This window comes from Haematobia irritans, chromosome 4, assembly GCF_050003625.1.
Source record: "Haematobia irritans isolate KBUSLIRL chromosome 4, ASM5000362v1, whole genome shotgun sequence".
Lineage (NCBI taxonomy): Eukaryota > Metazoa > Arthropoda > Insecta > Diptera > Muscidae > Haematobia > Haematobia irritans.
In genome coordinates, this window is record NC_134400.1 from 90064254 (window position 1) to 90084139 (window position 19886).

The 19886-nt window shown below is 32.1% G+C and overlaps 1 protein-coding gene and 1 long non-coding RNA gene across 4 annotated transcripts in view; one reads left to right on the plus strand and one right to left on the minus strand.

Moving 5' to 3' along the window:
- scramb1 (phospholipid scramblase 1) overlaps positions 1-13994 on the plus strand; it is a 51951-nt gene extending 37957 nt beyond the window's left edge. For 2 of the 3 annotated variants that reach the window (XM_075304157.1, XM_075304158.1), the window contains 3 exons: positions 8911-9401; positions 9481-9639; positions 13673-13994. In XM_075304157.1, coding sequence (XP_075160272.1) covers positions 8911-9401; positions 9481-9639; positions 13673-13735 — 713 coding nt within the window. In that variant the 3' untranslated portion in view covers positions 13736-13994. The remainder of the gene's footprint in view (positions 1-8910; positions 9402-9480; positions 9640-13672) is intronic. The other variant, XM_075304160.1, reaches the window with a different exon arrangement.
- A 1942-nt stretch (positions 13995-15936) lies between these two features.
- LOC142232981 (uncharacterized) lies at positions 15937-16446 on the minus strand. The gene is made up of 2 exons (XR_012721268.1): positions 16214-16446; positions 15937-16146 (listed from the first exon to the last, which is right to left on the minus strand). It is a non-coding gene; the product is annotated as an uncharacterized LOC142232981 (long non-coding RNA).
- Positions 16447-19886: the final 3440 nt, after the last annotated feature.

Genomic DNA, 19886 nt, shown 5'->3' on the forward strand with positions numbered 1-19886 from the left:
AGAAGACAAAGACAATGCTAACGCCAACTACAGCATTGTGTTGTTATAGTTTAGTCGGTTACCATCTGTGATAGCCACATAAGTTTTACTGTGATATTAGTTTAAGTTAATTATTTTTGCAATTACAAAATATGTGTTTTATGTCGAATTCTAGTAATATCGTAATAATTGGCGTATTTGTTTGCAAATGTAATTGACGATAGATTGAATGTAAGTGAAACTTGTACGACAATCAATAGAATGTATGTTAAGATCTAATATATTTCACTATTATATTGTTACCAGATCCAATAAAAAAATCATCCCTGATGAAGCTGGAAAAAATCCCAGCGAAACGTTGGATGAAAATAATGGAATAATTCAATATTTGTCTTATTCGCATTCAAAAATGACCTTGAAAGCCCAGCGAAAATATATACAGAGAAAATAATATGCATTGTAAGTTAAATAAAGCCTTTAAGTTTGTTAAATTTCAATCAAAAATGTGACTTTTGATACAAAAAAATTTAGCTTTATTTCTAGCTATTTTTTAGCATTTTTTAGCTTTTTTTAGCTATTTTTTTGGGCAAATCTAGCGGTTTTTGGTGAAACAATTCTGGCAACGCTGACTCCCAATGATGTTCTTTATTTTAACTACATAGGAAGTTCTTTTAATTAAATTTTTTATAGCTTGGTTTTTTCATACTTTTAATGGGTAATTTTAACTTTTTTGTTTCAAATAGGTTAAAAACAGAGTAAGAATTCATAACATGGTACAAATCATTTAAATTTTGTCGAAAAAAATGACAAAATTCAATCTGAAATAATTGTGAATTTTTGAAAATATTTGAGGTCAAACGTTTCCGACAAGCGTTAGAATCGATTAAAAATTACAACAAATTATAAAAATTATTTATTTGACAAAGTATCACAGAATTTTTTTAATTTACATCCAAAATATTGAATTCGGATCACACCTAAAGGAGTGATGCAAATTTAGTGCAACGGCCCTTGCCTTCAGAAGAACTTCCATTTTTTTTTGCTGGGTTAGGTTAGGTATAGTTGTTTATTTCCTCTTCATTATCTATCTTACTCCGCTAGGATCGATCCCATCACATTTGTGTTTTCAAGCTGGTTTCTAGGTCTTCCATCCAGAAGCCCTTCTAGGAAGACCTTCTAGGTCTTCCATCCAGAAGCTGTTCAACCGCCTCTTCTTCTATTTGTTGTTCAAAATTTTTATCCGATCCTCATATAAATTTGGTACAGAGGTCCTTTTTAGTAAAGATGTGGGAGTGAAACTAAATTGACCGTGAGCGAAAATAAAATCAGTTTTTTAATGTTGGTGAATAAAATCTCTACAAAATTACTCTCACTCTCAAGTTATAACACGTGCTCGTACACTGAAAAAGGGTTTTTTTTTCACGGGAAAACTATTGGAGACAATCTTTATCTTTTTAACCATTTTCATAAATTCAGGATTATTTTCTATTTGGGATTGGGATTGTATTTTGGGATCCGAGTTTTTCAGAGACTGGTCTTTAAGGTGTAATGAAAAACTTTTTAAAACCAAGTTAATTGCAATGAAAAAAAAATGTGGAAGTTATCTAAAGTTCAGAAATTTTCCTATTCTAATTCTCTGGTCAGTCAAAAATGTGTAATTTTCCGGTAGCGGTATATGCCGCAGCTCCAATTCTCACACGTGCGTTAGGTTAATTAAACTCGATCATTTTGGGAGTTTAGAAAAGTTGTTCGTCAAAGCACACTATCGCAATAATTCCTCTGATATTCCTTTTTCGCCTTTTTTGGTTTGGTGTAAGAATGTGTGCACATTGGAACTCGTAAGACTCTTCAATATATATTGCATCATTTCACGAGATATTTTAAAACTTTAGTCAATTCATTGTCCCTACTATAGTATTTAGGGAGCTTCTGCAGTGTTTTCTTGATCTCCTCCATGGAGTTTTTTTAATTCCACCAGTATCTTTATAGCGATTTATGGCGCTATGCACAAACAATCACAAATAACGTTCTGTTTAAATAAATGCAAACATTATATACAAATTAGCTGTTAATAAAAACTATGCCATTTCTAGTTTGACAGATATAGAGTGCAGCATATGCCGCTATAGCCAGGGATCCGGAGCGGTCCATTTTTTTCGCTCCGCTCCGCTCCGCTCCGGAGAAAAAAAAACCGCTCCGCTCCGACAAAAAAAAAATCGCTCCGCTCCGCTCCTCTTCGAGAAAATTATAGTACAAACATTGTATTATTTGTTCAATTGAGTTTTATTATACCCTGTTCCACACTGTGGAACAGGGTATTATAAGTTAGTGCATATGTTTGCAACACCCAGAAGGAGACGAGATAGACACATGGTGTCTTTGGCAAAAATGCTCAGGGTGGGCTCTTGAGTCGATATAGCGATGTCCGTCTGTCCGTGAACACATTTTTGTAATCAAAGTCTAGGTCGCAGTTTTAGTCCAATCGACTTCAAATTGGGCAAGTATGTGCTTTGGCTCAGAATAGAACCCTATTGATTTTGGAAGAAATCGGCCAGAGTTTTACCCCAATTTGGTTGAAATTTTGCATTGGGAGTAGAATTAGCATTGTAGCTACGCGTGCCAAATTTGGTTGAAATCGGTTCAGATTTAGATATAGCTCCCATATATAGCTTTCGCCCGATTTACACTCATATGACCACAGATGCCAATTTTTTGCTCCGATTTAGTTGAAATTTTGCACAGGAAGTAGAATTAGCGTTGTAGCTATGCGTGCCAAATTTGGTTGAAATCGGTTCAGATTTAGATATAGCTCCAATATATAGCTTTCGGCCGGTGTACACTCATATGACCACAGATGCCAATATTTTGTTCCGATTTAGTTGAAACTTTGCACAGGGAGTAGAATTAGCGTTGTTGCTATGCGTGCCAAATTTCGTTGAAATTGGTTCAGATTTAGATATATCTCCCATATATAGCTTTCGCCCGATTTACACTCATATGACCACAGAGGCCAATTTTTAACTCCGATTTAGTTGAAATTTTGCACAGGGAGTAGAATTAGCATTGTTGCTATGCGTGCCAAATTTCGTTGAAATTGGTTCAGATTTAGATATATCTCCCATATATAGCTTTCGCCCGATTTACACTCATATGACCACAGAGGTCAATTTTTAACTCCGATTTAGTTGAAATTTTGCACAGGGAGTAGAATTAGCATTGTTGCTATGCGTGCCAAATTTGGTTGAAATCGGTTCAGATTTAGTTATAGCTCCCGTATATATGTTTTTCTGATTTCGACAAAAATGGTCAAAATACCAACATTTTCCTTGTAAAATCGCCACTGCTTAGTCGCAAAGTTTTAAAAATGACTCTAATTTTCCCAAACTTCTAATACATATATATCGAGCGATAAATCATAAATAAACTTTTGCGAAGTTTCCTTAAAATTGCTTCAGATTTAAATGTTTCCCATATTTTTTACTAACATTGTGTTCCAACCTAATGCATTAGCCGACTTAAATTTTGAGTCTATAGATTTTGTAGAAGTCTATCAAATTCCGTCCAGATCGAGTGATATTTAAATGTATATATTTGGGACAAACCTTTATATATAGCCCCCAACACATTTGACAGATGTGATATGGTATCGAAAATTTAGATCTACAAAGTGGTGCAGGGTATAATATAGTCGGCCCCGCCCGACTTTAGACTTTCCTTACTTGTTTTATTTAGAAAAATCGGGTGGTACATATATGGGAGCTATAGCTACATCTGAACCGATTTCGATGATTTTTTGCATATAGTTAGTGCTATAGAAGATTACATTTAGCCAACTTTGAGTAAGATCGGTTGATAAATAAGGGTTTTATGACCTAATTTGGCAAAATCGGGCGATACATATATATGGGACCTATATCTAAATCTGAACCGATTTCTATGAAATTTTCAGACTTAAAGGGTGATACAGAAGATTATTTTGTGCTAAATTTGACGACGATCGGTTAGTAAAAAAGCGCAACGTGACCCCATTTGTCGAAATCGAGCAATACATATATATGGGAGCTATATCTAAATTTGATCCGATTTCTTCCAAATTCAATAGCGTTCGTCCTTGTGCCCAAAAAAACTTCCTGTACCAAACTTAATCAAAATCGGTTAATAATTGCGACCGGAATCCTGTGAACAACAAATACATGGACAGACGGACGGATGGACGGACGGACACCAAGCGCTAGATCGACTCAGGAGGTGATTCTGAGACGATCTATATACCGATTTTATTGGGTCTAAAACAATATTTCTGGTAGGCACATTTTTTGGCAGATCAAACTTATGATACCCTAACCACTATGTGGTTTAGGGTATAATGACTTTAAAACAATGTGTTGAAACATTTTATTAATTTTGAAGATTTTTTTAGAAATATTAAATCCATTTTGACTTCATTAAAACGAAATTTGCATTCATGTTAGGATATACATTTTTATGTGGAATCACTTACCTATAAGGACAAACAGACTTCATTGAAAAGTTTAGAGACTTTTAGACAAGGAAAAAACTTTATTTCAGAGAAATACGTCTTCTATTCTAAGCAAAATTCGTATTTTAAGCATGTGAAATATTTGGCCTCCCGACAATATTCTTTGCGGTGCACCATCTACTATTTAATATGTGATGGAAACCAAATTTATGAAAATGGACCAAATTCTGTTTGGTCCGACCATCGGACCAAATTTAAAAATTAGAAATCTTTTGGACCAATTTTGGTCCGATCGGACCAAAACGGCAACGCTGATTGGAATTGAAAGTCTATACACAGAGTAGAAGTAACTACTCTCCGAAAGTTTTTTTTGTTTTGCAACAGACGTAGAGAAGAGGTTTTGTTATATTTGTAATGTGTGTGTGTATATTTATGTTTGCAACAACCTCCATCGAAATCAGTCCGTGGTATACCTACGAATATTCTTACTCAGATCTAGTGTTACCTAATTTCGCTTTTTTCCCCTTTATTGTAAAAATACATTTTCGAACAGCGTTTTTAAGAAATGTTCGTTCTCAAAAAAGAAGATAACATGCAATAATACAAATCAAGTCAATGTGAGAAAAAAAATTAAAATAAATGTATATGCGCACATTTTTCAACCAAAATTGAAACTATCCATACTTTTAATTAAATTTTCGAGAACTAATATCAGAAATAAGAGAATGCTAGGATATAGTACAATAGTAAAGCACATATGAATGTCCTTACACTGAAAAAAAGAATTTTTCTTAATTATTAAAGTCACGTTGACCTTACCTCAAAAATTTTATCTTTCATGTTTTGATACACATTTGTAAGTAAAATCACTTAATTAGAAGGACATTACAACTTCATTCAAAAGTTTATTGACTTTTGGACAAGGTTAAGCAAAATTTGCATTCTTATTCTAATGACATGAAATCTTTGACTTCACGACAATATTTTTTTCAGTGTAGAAAACTAAAAAATTAAATATAAATAAGATCGTTTAATTGCATTTATTTGACGTTCATTACAAACATCTTTGTAGTAATACGGGATAAAATTGATCGAAAGTACTGTTACTTTTACAACACATACTAGAGATATATTTTGACATTTGCCATTTTTGAAAACAATTACTAAAAAAACACGTTGTGTTTTCCCCAATGTACGTACGTACAAAAATACATATTGTACATTTAAACGTTTACTCACACTACGCTAAGTACTAGCTATATTTGAAATTACCTACACAGTGTAATTTCAAAGTTACACATTTCATTCAAGTAATATTTTATTCGGAGCGGAGCGGTTTTTCATTTGGAAACCGCTCCGCTCCCGCTCCGCTCCCGCTCCGCTCCGGATTTTAGAAATGCCGCTCCCGCTCCGGCAAAAAAAGGGCTTGCTCCGCTCCGGATCCCTGGCTATAGCTACACACAAAAAAACGTTTTTTCTGATTCAATCACGAAATTAATTGATCCGATTAATTTTTAAATTGAAATGCCTTCAATCACAGAAATGATAGTATCAATTAAAAAATTAATTGACAGTCAATTAAAAAATAATTGATCCAATTAAAAAATTAATTGATACTATTAATTTGTGTGATTGATTTGTGTTTCAATTAAAAAAATTGTTGAATCAATTAAATTTTTAATTGGATATTTTTTAAAACTCAATTAAGATTTAAGACAAAAACGCTTCAAATATAGGCAAAGACTTATTTGGAGGATTTTGCATCTTTGGTTTAAATACACAGAAAAAATGTTTCCATGTAAGGACTTAATTGAGTTTAAAAATATATGCAATTAAAATTTAATTGATTCAACAATGTTTTTAATTGAAACAAAAATCAATCACAAAAATTAATAATATCAATTAATGTTTTAATTGATACTATCATTTCTGAGATTGAAGACATTTCAATTAAAAACTAATTGGATCAATTAATTTCGTGATTGAAGACAAAAAATACATTTGTGTGTAGTTGGACAAAATCATAGAACTGCATTATGGTTTTCAATAAGTATTTTTTTACAAATTGAAAAATAACAAATTTCGACAAGTGTTCTCAAAACCAATTTTTAGGGGGAAAGCAAATCGGAAGGGGATTATTGTGGTAATGTGCATATTTCGTCGTGCAAAAATTAAAAATGTGGCAATAAAAATGTAGTGTACTGAAAAAATATTGCCGTTTTTGCTTACCATAAAAAACGCATTTCCCTGATAAAAAGTTTTTTTTCCTTGTCCAAAAGTCGATAATATTTCCAACGAAGTACTTATAATTAAGTTATTCGATTCTGATTCTGAAAAAAATCTTTATTTTTTTCTTTTATTTTCATATTGGGAACATTTCTATATTTTGCAATATGTGAGTAATACAGTCCTCTTTCTGTATAACTCAAAAGATTGTACACCTTGTATCAAGTATTCAAACCCCAAATTTAAAAGAAAATTGTGGCTTATATGTATCTTTAATTCAATTCTCCGGTTATTTGCCTCAGAATCTTGCCCGTCTTTAGTGATCTTGGGACAGCTACCCTGTAGGTTATATTCATTCTTATATATGCATTCATTTTATGTATGTGAAAGTCATTCTATAGTGCATAATAATAATACATACATACATTTCTCCCCTCTTTTATACACTCCTTCATTGTCTCCAGTGTTTTTATTTGTTTATTTAGTTCCATTATTTTCATTTAAACCATAGTGACCCGATTCTCTTTGTGTGATGCGATGACCGACATTGAAATACTTGCCCTTTTGTCGCTTAATTAAGTCTAATTGAGTTAAATCTTACTAACAACAATGAGATCTATGAAAAAACATACACACACAATAGCGGCATCCGCAAGTACACGTATCATAAAATATTTATGAACTTGGGACAAAAACACAATCGTAAATAGAGCCATATAGTACTTGAAAAAAGTTTGTCAGCTATTTTTAAATAAATTATCTTTAATGCGGTCAAAGGACTATTCAAGGAACTACCCCGATTTAAATTAAAATAATAATAAAAGACTTACTTATAAATTGTTAATTATCTTTATGAAATATGCAAAAGCGAATTCACGAACCGATAAATTTGATCTTAAACATTCAAACTAGGTTATATGCTTGACATATAAATCTCCCCTTGACCCCAGCGGTCACATTTCTCACGAGGATCAGTGCCTACACATTTTTCCAGCCCATATATTGGGACTCCCAAACACATTTTGCAACATCCGTTTTTACCATAAGATGACTAAAAGATATATCTTTCTCTCGAGGAGCAGTCCCTCCACTTTTTCCAAGCGATATATTGAGACTCCCAAACACATTTTGCAATATCCGTTTTTACCATTGCATAGAAAGACGCATTCGCAATTTTTTTATAATGGAAAAATTAGAAATGCGTACTGTCATTAAATATTTACATAAGAAAGGTTTGGGACAAGAAAATGGTGAATGTGTTAGGTGAAAGTGCTCCTTCATATGCAACAGTAAAAAATTGGGTTGCTGAATTTAATCGTGGTCGTACAAGCATTGAAGATGAACCACGTAGTGGACGTCCATAAACAGCAACAACAACGGAAATTGTAGCCAAAGTGCATGATATGGTATTAAATGATCGACGAATAAAAGAGCGTGAAATTGCTAATATCATGGGCATCGAGTCCATTTAATTTTGCATGAAGAACTACAGATGAAAAAAAACTTTCTACAGGATGGGTGCCGCATTTGTTAACAGTCGATGAAAACCGCATAAGAATGGCTTACACAAAACACAAAAAAACAAAAATTTCATCAAGACAACGCACCAGCGTACAAGAGTGTTTTAACAATGGCTAAAATCAACGAATTAAAGTACGAGTTGCTTGACCACCCACCTTATTCTCCTGATTTAGCTCCCAGTGACTTTTACTTGTTCCCAAATCTAAAAAAATCCTTGCTGGCAAGCGTTTTACCTCAAATGAAGATGCAATTACAGTTGTAAACCACTATTTTGAAGACCTTGAGGAAAACTATTTTAATCAAGGGATAGAATTGCTAGAAAAGCGTTGGACTAAGTGTATTGAAGTTTCAGGAGATTATATTGATTTTGAGAAACTAACTATTCTCTTTCATTGATAGGCTAAGAAGTTTCCGAACCGCCCTCGTAAAGATCTATCTTTCACATATAAATCTGTAACCCCATTTTTTCCATTTGGCCAAGTGGACATTTTTTCCCTGTTTCGTTTTTTTTTACCAATCGAAAGCTATCGTTTCAGTTTATCTTTTGTTCAAATGTGGCTTTTCTGTCTCTTACCATGTGACCTATTCATGCCAATTTCTATGTACGAGAATTATATAGAATTATATATTATATCGTAGAATTATATAGCAAAATTTTGAAAATATTGATCCGATTCAATTTTATTTGTTTTGTTTTTTTATAGGCGAGTGGATGAATATACCAGTCGGCATTCCGAACTGTCCTCGAGGCTTGGAGTACCTTACGAGTATAGATCAACTTTTGGTTAAGCAAAAAGTCGAACTATTGGAAGCATTCACTGGTTTTGAGACAAACAATAAATTCTCCATTAAAAACGCTCTTGGCCAAAAAGTCTACTATGCCATCGAAGATACTGATTGTTGTACCCGACAAATGTGCGGTCCAGCGCGTCCATTCGAAATGAAAATATTTGATAATTTTCGCAATGAAGTCATGCATTTACATCGTCCATTGGCATGCTCGTCATGTTGCTTCCCATGCTGTTTGCAATCGATGGAAGTTTCTGCTCCCCCCGGCAATGTTATCGGTACCATTGAACAGGAATGGACAATTTGTTCTCCAGCCTTCCGTCTTAAAAATCATGTGGGTGATACTGTATTGCGTATTGAAGGTCCATTTTGTACATTTTCATTTTGCGGTGATGTTGAATTCCAGGTAAGTACATAATGTGAAATAAAAAATGTCCTAAAGAATCCAAATTGTAGAACTTCTGTGTTTTTGTTTAAATTTACAGATTTTATCAATGACTGGAGAGAACATTGGCAAAATTTCAAAACAATGGTCAGGGTTTGCTCGTGAAATATTTACAGATGCTGATTTCTTTGGCATTACCTTCCCATTAGATTTGGATGTTCGCATGAAAGCTGTGCTTTTGGGCGCATTGTTCCTTATTGTAAGTACAAATAATTTATCGAGCTTAAAACAAATAAAACAAGAATTCATTTAAACCGTCTTAAGTTGGAGAATATTTGTGGTTTTCTAATGAATTCATACCTATGTTGGTTTTGAAATATATCACGATGTTTCAGTAATGCTCTCCCATAGCTGAAGAAGTTTTTTACAGAATGGCTTGAACACATACTGTATTTAAATTCCTTTTGAAAAGGACCAAATAAAAAATGCGCGTCTTGTAGTGGAAGAGATTAAAAAAAAAAAACAAACAAAATAGAAAATAGTCTGGTTTTGTGGGCGTGTAAAGATAACTATTTGAATTTTAAGTTTCAATATCTGGTGTTAATGGTTATGATGTAAACGTGTATAATTAATCAAATTCATTCTGAGCATGTAATTCCAAATATTTTTGGTCCAAAAAAGTAATTACAATGGGCTACTCTCGAGAATACATAACAATTTATAAAATAAAGCTATTGCATAAATGTTAATCATTCCTTTATAAAAAATTTAAGATACGAGGATAACCACATTTATAATTGAGACGAATACATCTACATATTAAAAGATTAATAAAAAACCTGATCCCCATTTCGAATATTAAGACCGGTATGAAGTTCGCATTAATAATCAATTTAATTTGTGTCGACACATTTTCGTATTCAAAGTAAACATTTTTAATGTACCCCATTTGCCTCAAACTGGCGTTATTTTAGACCCAGAAGGTGAATGAATAAAGCCCCCATATAGCTGCTTTTAAGTGTATATTTTGAAGACTGTTTATGTGGAATAATATTTTTATGTGTAACCTGGTGCACAAATATCACTGTTCTACATATCTGGCTATTATTTTGACCAAATACTGATAAGTCTTCGGCCGGCTAAGGTCAAATTCCGACTTTATTTGTGAGTTATAACTCCCAATTGTATAGAAAACCACTAATTTTTTAAAATCTAGAATTCAGAGATCACCAGCTAGAACTCATAAAAACACACAAAGTTAATGCAAATATCTTCTGGAAATGTTTTACAAAACCTTATTAATTTTTAATATATGTATTATGATATTTTCTCGAAATAAAAAGCGTTATTACAATGGAAGAAATGTGCAGCCACCACGTACTCGATTACGTCGCGGCATTAATAAAGCAGTCAGCCGTGTAATGGTATAAATTGCTATTTTGGAACATATAGCATATGGAAGACAATTGTTGAATTGTGTATTAAAACTGTTCTCTTAATCTTTAAAGAAGATAGGTGGTATATTCCTGATTACCCATTGTGGAATCGCACATCTTGAAAGAGGTGATTCGTAGTGAATATTATTCTGGCGTTGAATTTTGTAGTTTGATTTTATATAATTGTTTATTTATTTTAGAATTTATTAATTAATATCCTTGTGAATTATTTTTTATTTTCAAATATATTCATATTGTAAAAAAATCATTATTAGTATCAAGTTTACTTAACTTACATTATATTAATTTTTTTTAATCAATTCGAAAAGTGCACAGTTCCTCGAATGATTTGAATTTCCTTTAAAGTTTGTAGTGTTTTGTTGTTTTTTAAGATTTGGCACCATCGATAGAAAACGACTTTTCATCAGAATTTTTAATGGCGAATATTTACACTTAAATAATTCTACATGCATCTTGTTCACACTTGGTTATTACATTATTACATAAAATCATGGTATTATTTAAATCTGTTTGTATTGTTATTGTTGGTTTCTTCTTCAATCTTCACATACCAATAAACACAGTTACTGAAGAAATGCTTATATTCAATACGCGTTCAAACAGTTTTTAAAGGAAAGCAGACAATACCCTCAACAGTAGAATTCAACATATTAGTAACAACTTTTCAATACATTAGCAATAACTTCTCAAATTGAAATGAATTTTAATGTTCCAAACAAATTTTTTGAAGGCAGGCAAGTGCAATGTACACGCTCAAATTGACATGAGATTACATTCATATTTTAAATTTAGCTTAAATATGTCGTCTAAACTTCAAGAGTAGCTTAAGTAGCCGAGGAAACATATTTAAGCATACTCTACTTGCAGTGAAACTACCAACAAATTATTAAAATAAATTCTGTGACTTCACCAAACCTGATGTGATTTACTTTCGAACCTCCTGAAAAAAAAATCGAGCGAAATCGACGAATCAACTTTTAATATTGTCGCAAATCGACTAATCGAGTTTTAAGAAAAAAGTCGAAAGCCACATTTGAATAGACGTTGGAATCAATGGATCTCTTTTTGTGATGGATACTCATCAGAAAGTCAAAAGTATGATTTTTAATAATCGCAAAAGTCGATGGTAGACTTTTCAAAAAATTTTTAAAAATTAAAAAATAAAGAAATATTTCATTAATGTTGTGTAAATTTTTAATCGGGTTAGGTTAGATAATCTATCATATTCGATTACATTTTTTTAATGTCACCACGATTAGAAAATCTTTAAATTAAGGATGGCGTCCTTCGTCCTTGAAATCTATATGTAGCTATTTTATTTAGAAGCGAACGATTCCATTTCCAAGAATACGTTAAATCTACTTTTATCATGTAAATTCCTTTGATAAACTGGCAACAGACAAGAATATTTCTGTAAATCACAAATTCCGAAAATTAATTTGAAGATATAAAATGTATCTTTTTTTATTTTTCATCTTTGTCGTGGCGTTTGTGGAACGCTAGCATTATAACGATTCATTGTACCGAATATAATGCAATCGCACTATTATTTTTGAACTGCGAAAAGAATAACTTTTTTTTTACACAGACACAAATGATTTTGGTCGCTTGTAAACTATTTGGGTTTGCCCAGTTCAACTTCGTAACACTTCGTGTTAGCTACCCTGTACTTCCAAGAGAGTCAGATAAATGTGACAACAAGTGATATTTATACCCTTCACCACTACTGTGGTACAGGGTATAATAAGTTTGTGCATTTGTACGTAACGCCGAGAAGTAGTAGTCATAGACCCATCTTTTAGTATACCCATCAGCCCATTCTGAGTCGATGTAGCAATGTCCGTCTGTCTGTTGGTGTATTTTGGTGTGCAAAGTCCAGGTCGCAGTTTAATTCCGATCGTCTCAAATTTGGCATAGGGTCGTTTTTCGGCTCAAAGACGATCCCTATTGATTTTGGAAAAAATCGGTGCAGATTTAGATATAGCTATCATATATATAACTAACATTCTTGCAACACATGCCAAATTTTGGTTAAAATCGGTTTAGATTTAGATATAACTCCCATACTCTTTCGCCCGATTTAGATTAATATGACCTCGGAGGCCAAAGTTTCATTTCGAAAATTTTTATGTTTTGCACTGAGGATTCAATTAAAATGTTAGCAATGTGTACCAAATTTTATCAAAATCGGCTCAAAATTAGACAAAGTCCCCATATCTATGTTCTTCCGATTTTAGCAAATATGGCCAAAATACCCTTGTAAAATCGTCGTTAAGTCGAAAACTCGCAAAAATGATTCAAAATTACCTATATTCTAATTCGTATATATCGACCTATAAATCATAAATGAAGATTTGCGAAATTTTATGCAATTTAAATATTTCAAATACTAACATTGTGGTCCGTCCCGTCATTAACCATTTTAAATTTTGAGTCTAGACATTTTGTGAAAGTTAAAAAAAAAATTGCCCAAATCGGTTTATATTTATTTGTATATTGGAAAATAAACCTTTATATAGCTCCTAACAAATTTGAATGTGTTAAGATGTTGGTATACATAGTGGTGAAGGGTATAATATAGTCGGCCCCGCCCGACTTTAGACTTTCCTTACTTTTTTTATATTGAATTACCATATCCGCAATTCCTTTAAAAAAGAAATTTTATTGTAACCTTTTGCATTTTCTATTTGTATCCATGCAATGCTAGAACCCTTTTGATATATAGTATATATTTTTCCCCTTTATATTTCTACATCTTCCTAGTTTTGAATAAATGCAATGTCATTTTTATTACATGTTAAACTAAATATTTGTCTTTTATATTTTGTTTTTCAGGATGCCATGTTCTTTGAGAAATCTGGCAATAGAGAATCTGATGGAATAGGAATGCTCTCTTAAATATGTTATACCGTACATGCATTCATCTCCTTGTTATGGAATCCTTATGTGTGTGTTTATTTCTACGTTTTTGAATATTTATGATGGATATGTGCCTAATACTTAAAACTTAATCAATAGAATAGTTTTTCACGACGAACATTTTCCTTGGACCGCAATTATTGCTGGATTGCTTACGACTTTATGTACATATATATTTTATTTTTTTTTTATTAATTTGTACCAAAAATGTTAATTACATACACTTGTATTAATCGAATTTCATTACAGTTTTATTTTTTATTATTGCAGCATATACTCAGGAATTTGTAATATTGGATTATTAAAAATATTTCAATATTTAAGAATAAACAATATATGCTTAGTTAGTAGCTATTAAGATATTTAATATTCAATCTCAAAGGAAATATTACATTATTTAATAACATTTTATTAAATACTGAAACGCGTTAATTTTTTTTTATTCTTATAATATATATATAGCTATAGCTATGGTGCAAAACTTTGTACTTTATCTAACATGAAATGTGTTTTCTGTCCACCATTATATTTCAAACTTAAATATAAACTTACATAAATGTATATAAGAATGTGTTTAATTAAAGTTGATGGTTTGTTGTCAGGGATGTATGCTAGACTTCAATAAAAATTTCGGACTCTTTTTGGAGCAACCGTGGTGCAATGGTTAGCATGCCCGCCTTGCATACAAAGGGTCGTGGGTTCAAACACTGCTTCGACGGAACACCAACATTTTTTCATCCTTGGATTATACCCTCTCAGTTATGCTGGGGACATTTTTGAGCGTTTCAAAGCTTCCCTAAGCGGTTTCACTGAAATTAGAAACGTCGTTCGGACTTGGTTATAAAAAGTAGGTCCCTTTCCATTGAGCTAAACATGGAATCGGGCAGCACTCAGTGGTCAGAGAGAAGTTCATCATAGTGGTATCACAATGGACTGAATAGTCTAAGTATTTTTAAAACGAATTTGTTTTTTATACCCTCCACCATAGGAGGGGGTATATTAACTTTGTCATTCCGTTTGTTCACATCGAATAATTCATTCATATTGTTATTTATTTGTTTAGATTTTATATAATTAATTAGTTATAGTGGCAATGCGCTATTATTGGCCTTACTGGCTTATTGTCTTAAATAAAAAAAATATTGCTCTAAGACCCCATAAAGAATATATATTTTGGGTCGTGGTGAAATTCTGAGTCGATCTAAGCATGTCCTTCCGTCCCACAGTGGTCGGTGATATATGGAGTTAGCGGCCAAAAATACTTCCAGTATAGGTATCATCGCGAAACTTCGGTCACAGCTTTATAATTATGTCAGGAATATTTAATGATAAAATGGGATTGATTGATGACGTTTTGGTATAGCCCCCCATATAGACCGATCTCCCGATTTTATTTCTTGGGCTTCTAGAAACTGTATTTTCTATCCGATTTGGCTGAAAATTGAAATCTAATGGTATATTAGGACCAAAAGTATGTGTGCTAAAAATGGTGTGTATCGGTCCATGTTTTGGTATAGCCCCCATATAGACCGATCTCCCAATTTTACTTCTTGAGCTTCTAGGAACCATAGTTTCTATCCGATTTCCCTGAAATTGGAAATCTAGAGGTATTTTTGGACCGCAAATAGGAGTGCCAAAAAATGGTGTCTATCGGTCCATGTATATTTATGTAGCCCCCATATAGACCGATATCCCGATTTTACTTCGTTGGCTTCTTGAAACCGTATTTTCTATTCGATCTAGAATTGTTTTAAGATCACAGACGGATGTAACGGAAATGAGGTGAATCAGCCCATGTCTTGGTATAGCCCACGTATAGACCGATCTCCCGATTTTACTCCAAGGGCAGTTGTTTTTATCCGATTTTCATGAAATTGTAAAACAAGATTGTTTTGAAATATCGCCCTATTTTCATCGATACATTTTCCCTGCCAACATTTTTTGAATTTGGGGGCCTTTTGAGAATCCCCACTACGTCGAAAACAATCATATACGACATCAAAAACTCGTCGGAAAAGCGTCGTCACTATTGAGAAGTTGTACCACGCCAAGTTACTACGAAAAAGTTTCTCATCAGTGCAATTATTAGGTGCCTATTTAGATCAATTTCGAAGGACGCCAATAAGAATCCCTGCAAACTATCAGAAAAAGTGCATTTTAAGATAATTGTAGAAGAATCATTGTGGTCAAGTAAAACACGATTGTGTAGATGTTTATTGATTTGATTAAACATTTATAATTATTTATAAATATAACATTTTTCGGTTTATCTCATCATATTTAACATAATTTTTTGCATTAATAAAAGAATGATGTTGAGTTTTAAGTAGCAAGTTACATATTGCAGCGTCTATCAGCCAGTTTGTTTATTTTCGATGGAGACAGCGTGCCTGGAAGAATATTTGAAAAACGATCACTTTATTCTATTTGGAAAGTCGAAAATTGTTCACCATATACCTTTCACAATTTTAAGCGTAATATCTATGTTTTCAGAACTTTATTTTCGTTTTTATTTAAATAAAATATAACAAGCTGGTTGCGCTTGGCGTTTCACAAAAAATAAAATGGCTCTTCTAACAGTAGTGATGGCAAAATACTTTCATGTACATTTTGTACTTTTTGATATGCTTCCCCCATCACAGTTCGCGATGGTTCTGGTGACATTTACGAGTCTGTGGTAGCGATGAGGATGAAATGGAACTTTGAAATGCTGGCAGGGTTGAACCACTTATCACAGATCTTATTATACACGTTTGTTCGACATCTCACCTTGCATTCAAGTACAAACAACGACATAATCGGACATTTCTAGCTCGAGGTATAATTTGTTTAGCGAAAAAAGTCAGAAAAACTAAAAATAACGGGATATCTCAAAAACGGTTCCATAAAAAACAAGTTTTATACATTTTTAAAACAAGTTTTATACATTTTTAATTTAAAATATAGTTAATACCATTTAATTCAATATTCATTTCAATTTATTTCGATATAATTTTTTTTCTTTTGTTTTATATATTTAAAAGTGCACTTAATTTTATACTTTTCACACTTCAAAAACCAACTGCTTACTTACTCTCTCTTTTGAAGCCGTACAGATGGAATAAAACAAAAACAAATACACATGAGGGCTGTTTTCTTTTAGAACTGGATGCAACATTTGTATGGGCTATCCAGAACATCTCATCAGTGCAAGTCGCGCCGATGTTGCCAGGTTGTATTTTGATAAAGTGACGCTTCTTCGATTCACAATAGCAATTTATTGTGACTAATTTATCGAAAAACATGAAACTCAAAGTGGTACAGTGACATAAATAATCGCAGCAGTAAATATTTATTACTAATTGGAGCATTTCATACATTAAAAATACAAGATTTCACTTATTTTCTGTGATTGTTTTTAAACAGCTGATAACATAGGGATCTATAGTGCAAACCAATAATCGATTTTTCGACTTTTCGATTAATGACTTTTAATCAAAAATCGATTTTCGACTATTTTTACCAATCAAAATTCGAATATTCGATTTTTCATAATCGAATTTCATAGACATAATGATTGTGCAAAATTTTCGATTTTACGAAATCTATTAGTGCTTTTACGAGTGTTATAAGCAACAGTTGGTAAGAAACGCCAAAAATAGTGTTGTAGTAAAACATATTAATTTTTGTTTTAATTTGTTTAATATACATTTACAATGTGAAAGATATAAATATTAAATGTTAAATATAAATTTTACGTTGATTTAATGAGTCTTTTTTCGCATTTCCCCAAATAATGAAAGACCCGTATAAATTCGAGGAAATTGAAAACACAAGGATACAGTTTCACCAATTTGATATTTTATTTAATCAAATTAGAATATTTATTCTTATTGGTAATGGAACCCTATTTATAAAAAATAAGAAGTATAAGAGCTTTTCCCCACATTTTTGTACTTTTCAATTCAATTGAAACCAGAAAAAATTGAAATCGGTTTATTATAGTTAAAAAAAATTAAATATTTGAAAATCTAAAATGAAGAAATAGTTGAAAATCTAAAATCGATTTTGTGATTATTTTTAGGTTAATAATCGATTTCGATATTTCGAGATTTTCATGCCAAAATTCGAATAATCGATTGTTAGATCTTCGATTTATAGTAGGGCTGTCACTCGGGATAAATCCCGTCCCGAAATCCCGGGATTTTCGGGACGGGATTTATCCCGAATCCCGGGATTTTTTATTTTGAATCCCGGGATTTTTCGGGATCCCGAAAAAATAATACCAATGTGATAAAATTGTGGTTTTTTAAGATTGTTTATTAATAAATTGGAGTCTTCACTCAGTGTAAACGGCCCTTAGATTTCATAACCGACAAATTGAGTTAATAAACATCTTGAGTAAGAATTTATTATACATGAGGTATACTAAAGAGCACAATTTCATCAAAAATCGAAATGAACGAGAAGGACCTTTGAATAATGAGTTCATGTGAAATGGAATTCGTGCCACATAAAATAAAAAGCAATGATAAAAGGTCCGTCGAAAATATGACAAGATCGCGATTATCTGACAAAAATTTGGATGCTGCGATATTTTTACTTAAATCGAAGTACAAAAGGATTATCACAAGTATACGAAAATACGCCTAATCTAACCTAATCCTTAAAATGTTTGCTGAGTAAGATTGCGATAAGAAATGGTTTTTTTCATTTATTTTTTTTTTTCGCTAAGTATGATAGCAATTTAAAATTGCTTTTAAATTTACTCTTATGTTCTTTTGTTGTTAATAAAATTGAATTAATTAAATAAATTGGTTTAATGTACAACAATTTTTTGGCGCTGTAAATTGTTATTAATTAAAATATTTAAAGAATCCCGAAAATTTCGGGATCCCGAAAAAAATCTCGAAAAATCCCGGGATCCCGGGATTCAATATTTTGAAATCCCGAATCCCGGGATTTTTAAAAATCGATCCCGAACGACAGCCCTAGTACAGACGCACAGTGGTCGATCCCTTTGGTCAAAAATAAAAAAATCAAAGTTAGAAATTTGCCAAAAAGTGTGGCATCACTGTTTCTTATGCAAACAAGATTTTACAATAGGGCTGTTTTTTTAGCTCTGGATACCCTAAGCCGTGAAGGACTAATGCGCTTTACAGACTATCAGTTATTCCGGACGGAATGTCGGTGTTTGTAAAGAATCTTACAGTGTGTCGGGTCGATACGACTTGTCGGCGATGACTAAATAATCGGTAAATGTGTTATCGATCCCATAAACATGCAGCAGTATCGATTATGCCTTCGGACTTAACTTATAATGCGCACAATATATGGGATATGTTCGACACGAGCACTGTCGTCCGGAATAACTGATAGTCTGTAAAGCGCATAAAAGAAAACAGAGTACTCGTTTATCCAGGACATCTCCAAAACTATGCAACACTGTTATCATAGGGATCTATAAATCGAAGATCTAACAATCGATTATTCGAATTTTGGCATGAAAATCTCGAAATATCGAAATCGATTATTAACCTAAAAATAATCACAAAATCGATTTTAGATTTTCAACTATTTCTTCATTTTAGATTTTCAAATATTTAATTTTTTTTAACTATAATAAACCGATTTCAATTTTTTCTGGTTTCAATTGAATTGAAAAGTACAAAAATGTGGGGAAAAGCTCTTATACTTCTTATTTTTTATAAATAGGGTTCCATTACCAATAAGAATAAATATTCTAATTTGATTAAATAAAATATCAAATTGGTGAAACTGTATCCTTGTGTTTTCAATTTCCTCGAATTTATACGGGTCTTTCATTATTTGGGGAAATGCGAAAAAAGACTCATTAAATCAACGTAAAATTTATATTTAACATTTAATATTTATATCTTTCACATTGTAAATGTATATTAAACAAATTAAAACAAAAATTAATATGTTTTACTACAACACTATTTTTGGCGTTTCTTACCAACTGTTGCTTATAACACTCGTAAAAGCACTAATAGATTTCGTAAAATCGAAAATTTTGCACAATCATTATGTCTATGAAATTCGATTATGAAAAATCGAATATTCGAATTTTGATTGGTAAAAATAGTCGAAAATCGATTTTTGATTAAAAGTCATTAATCGAAAAGTC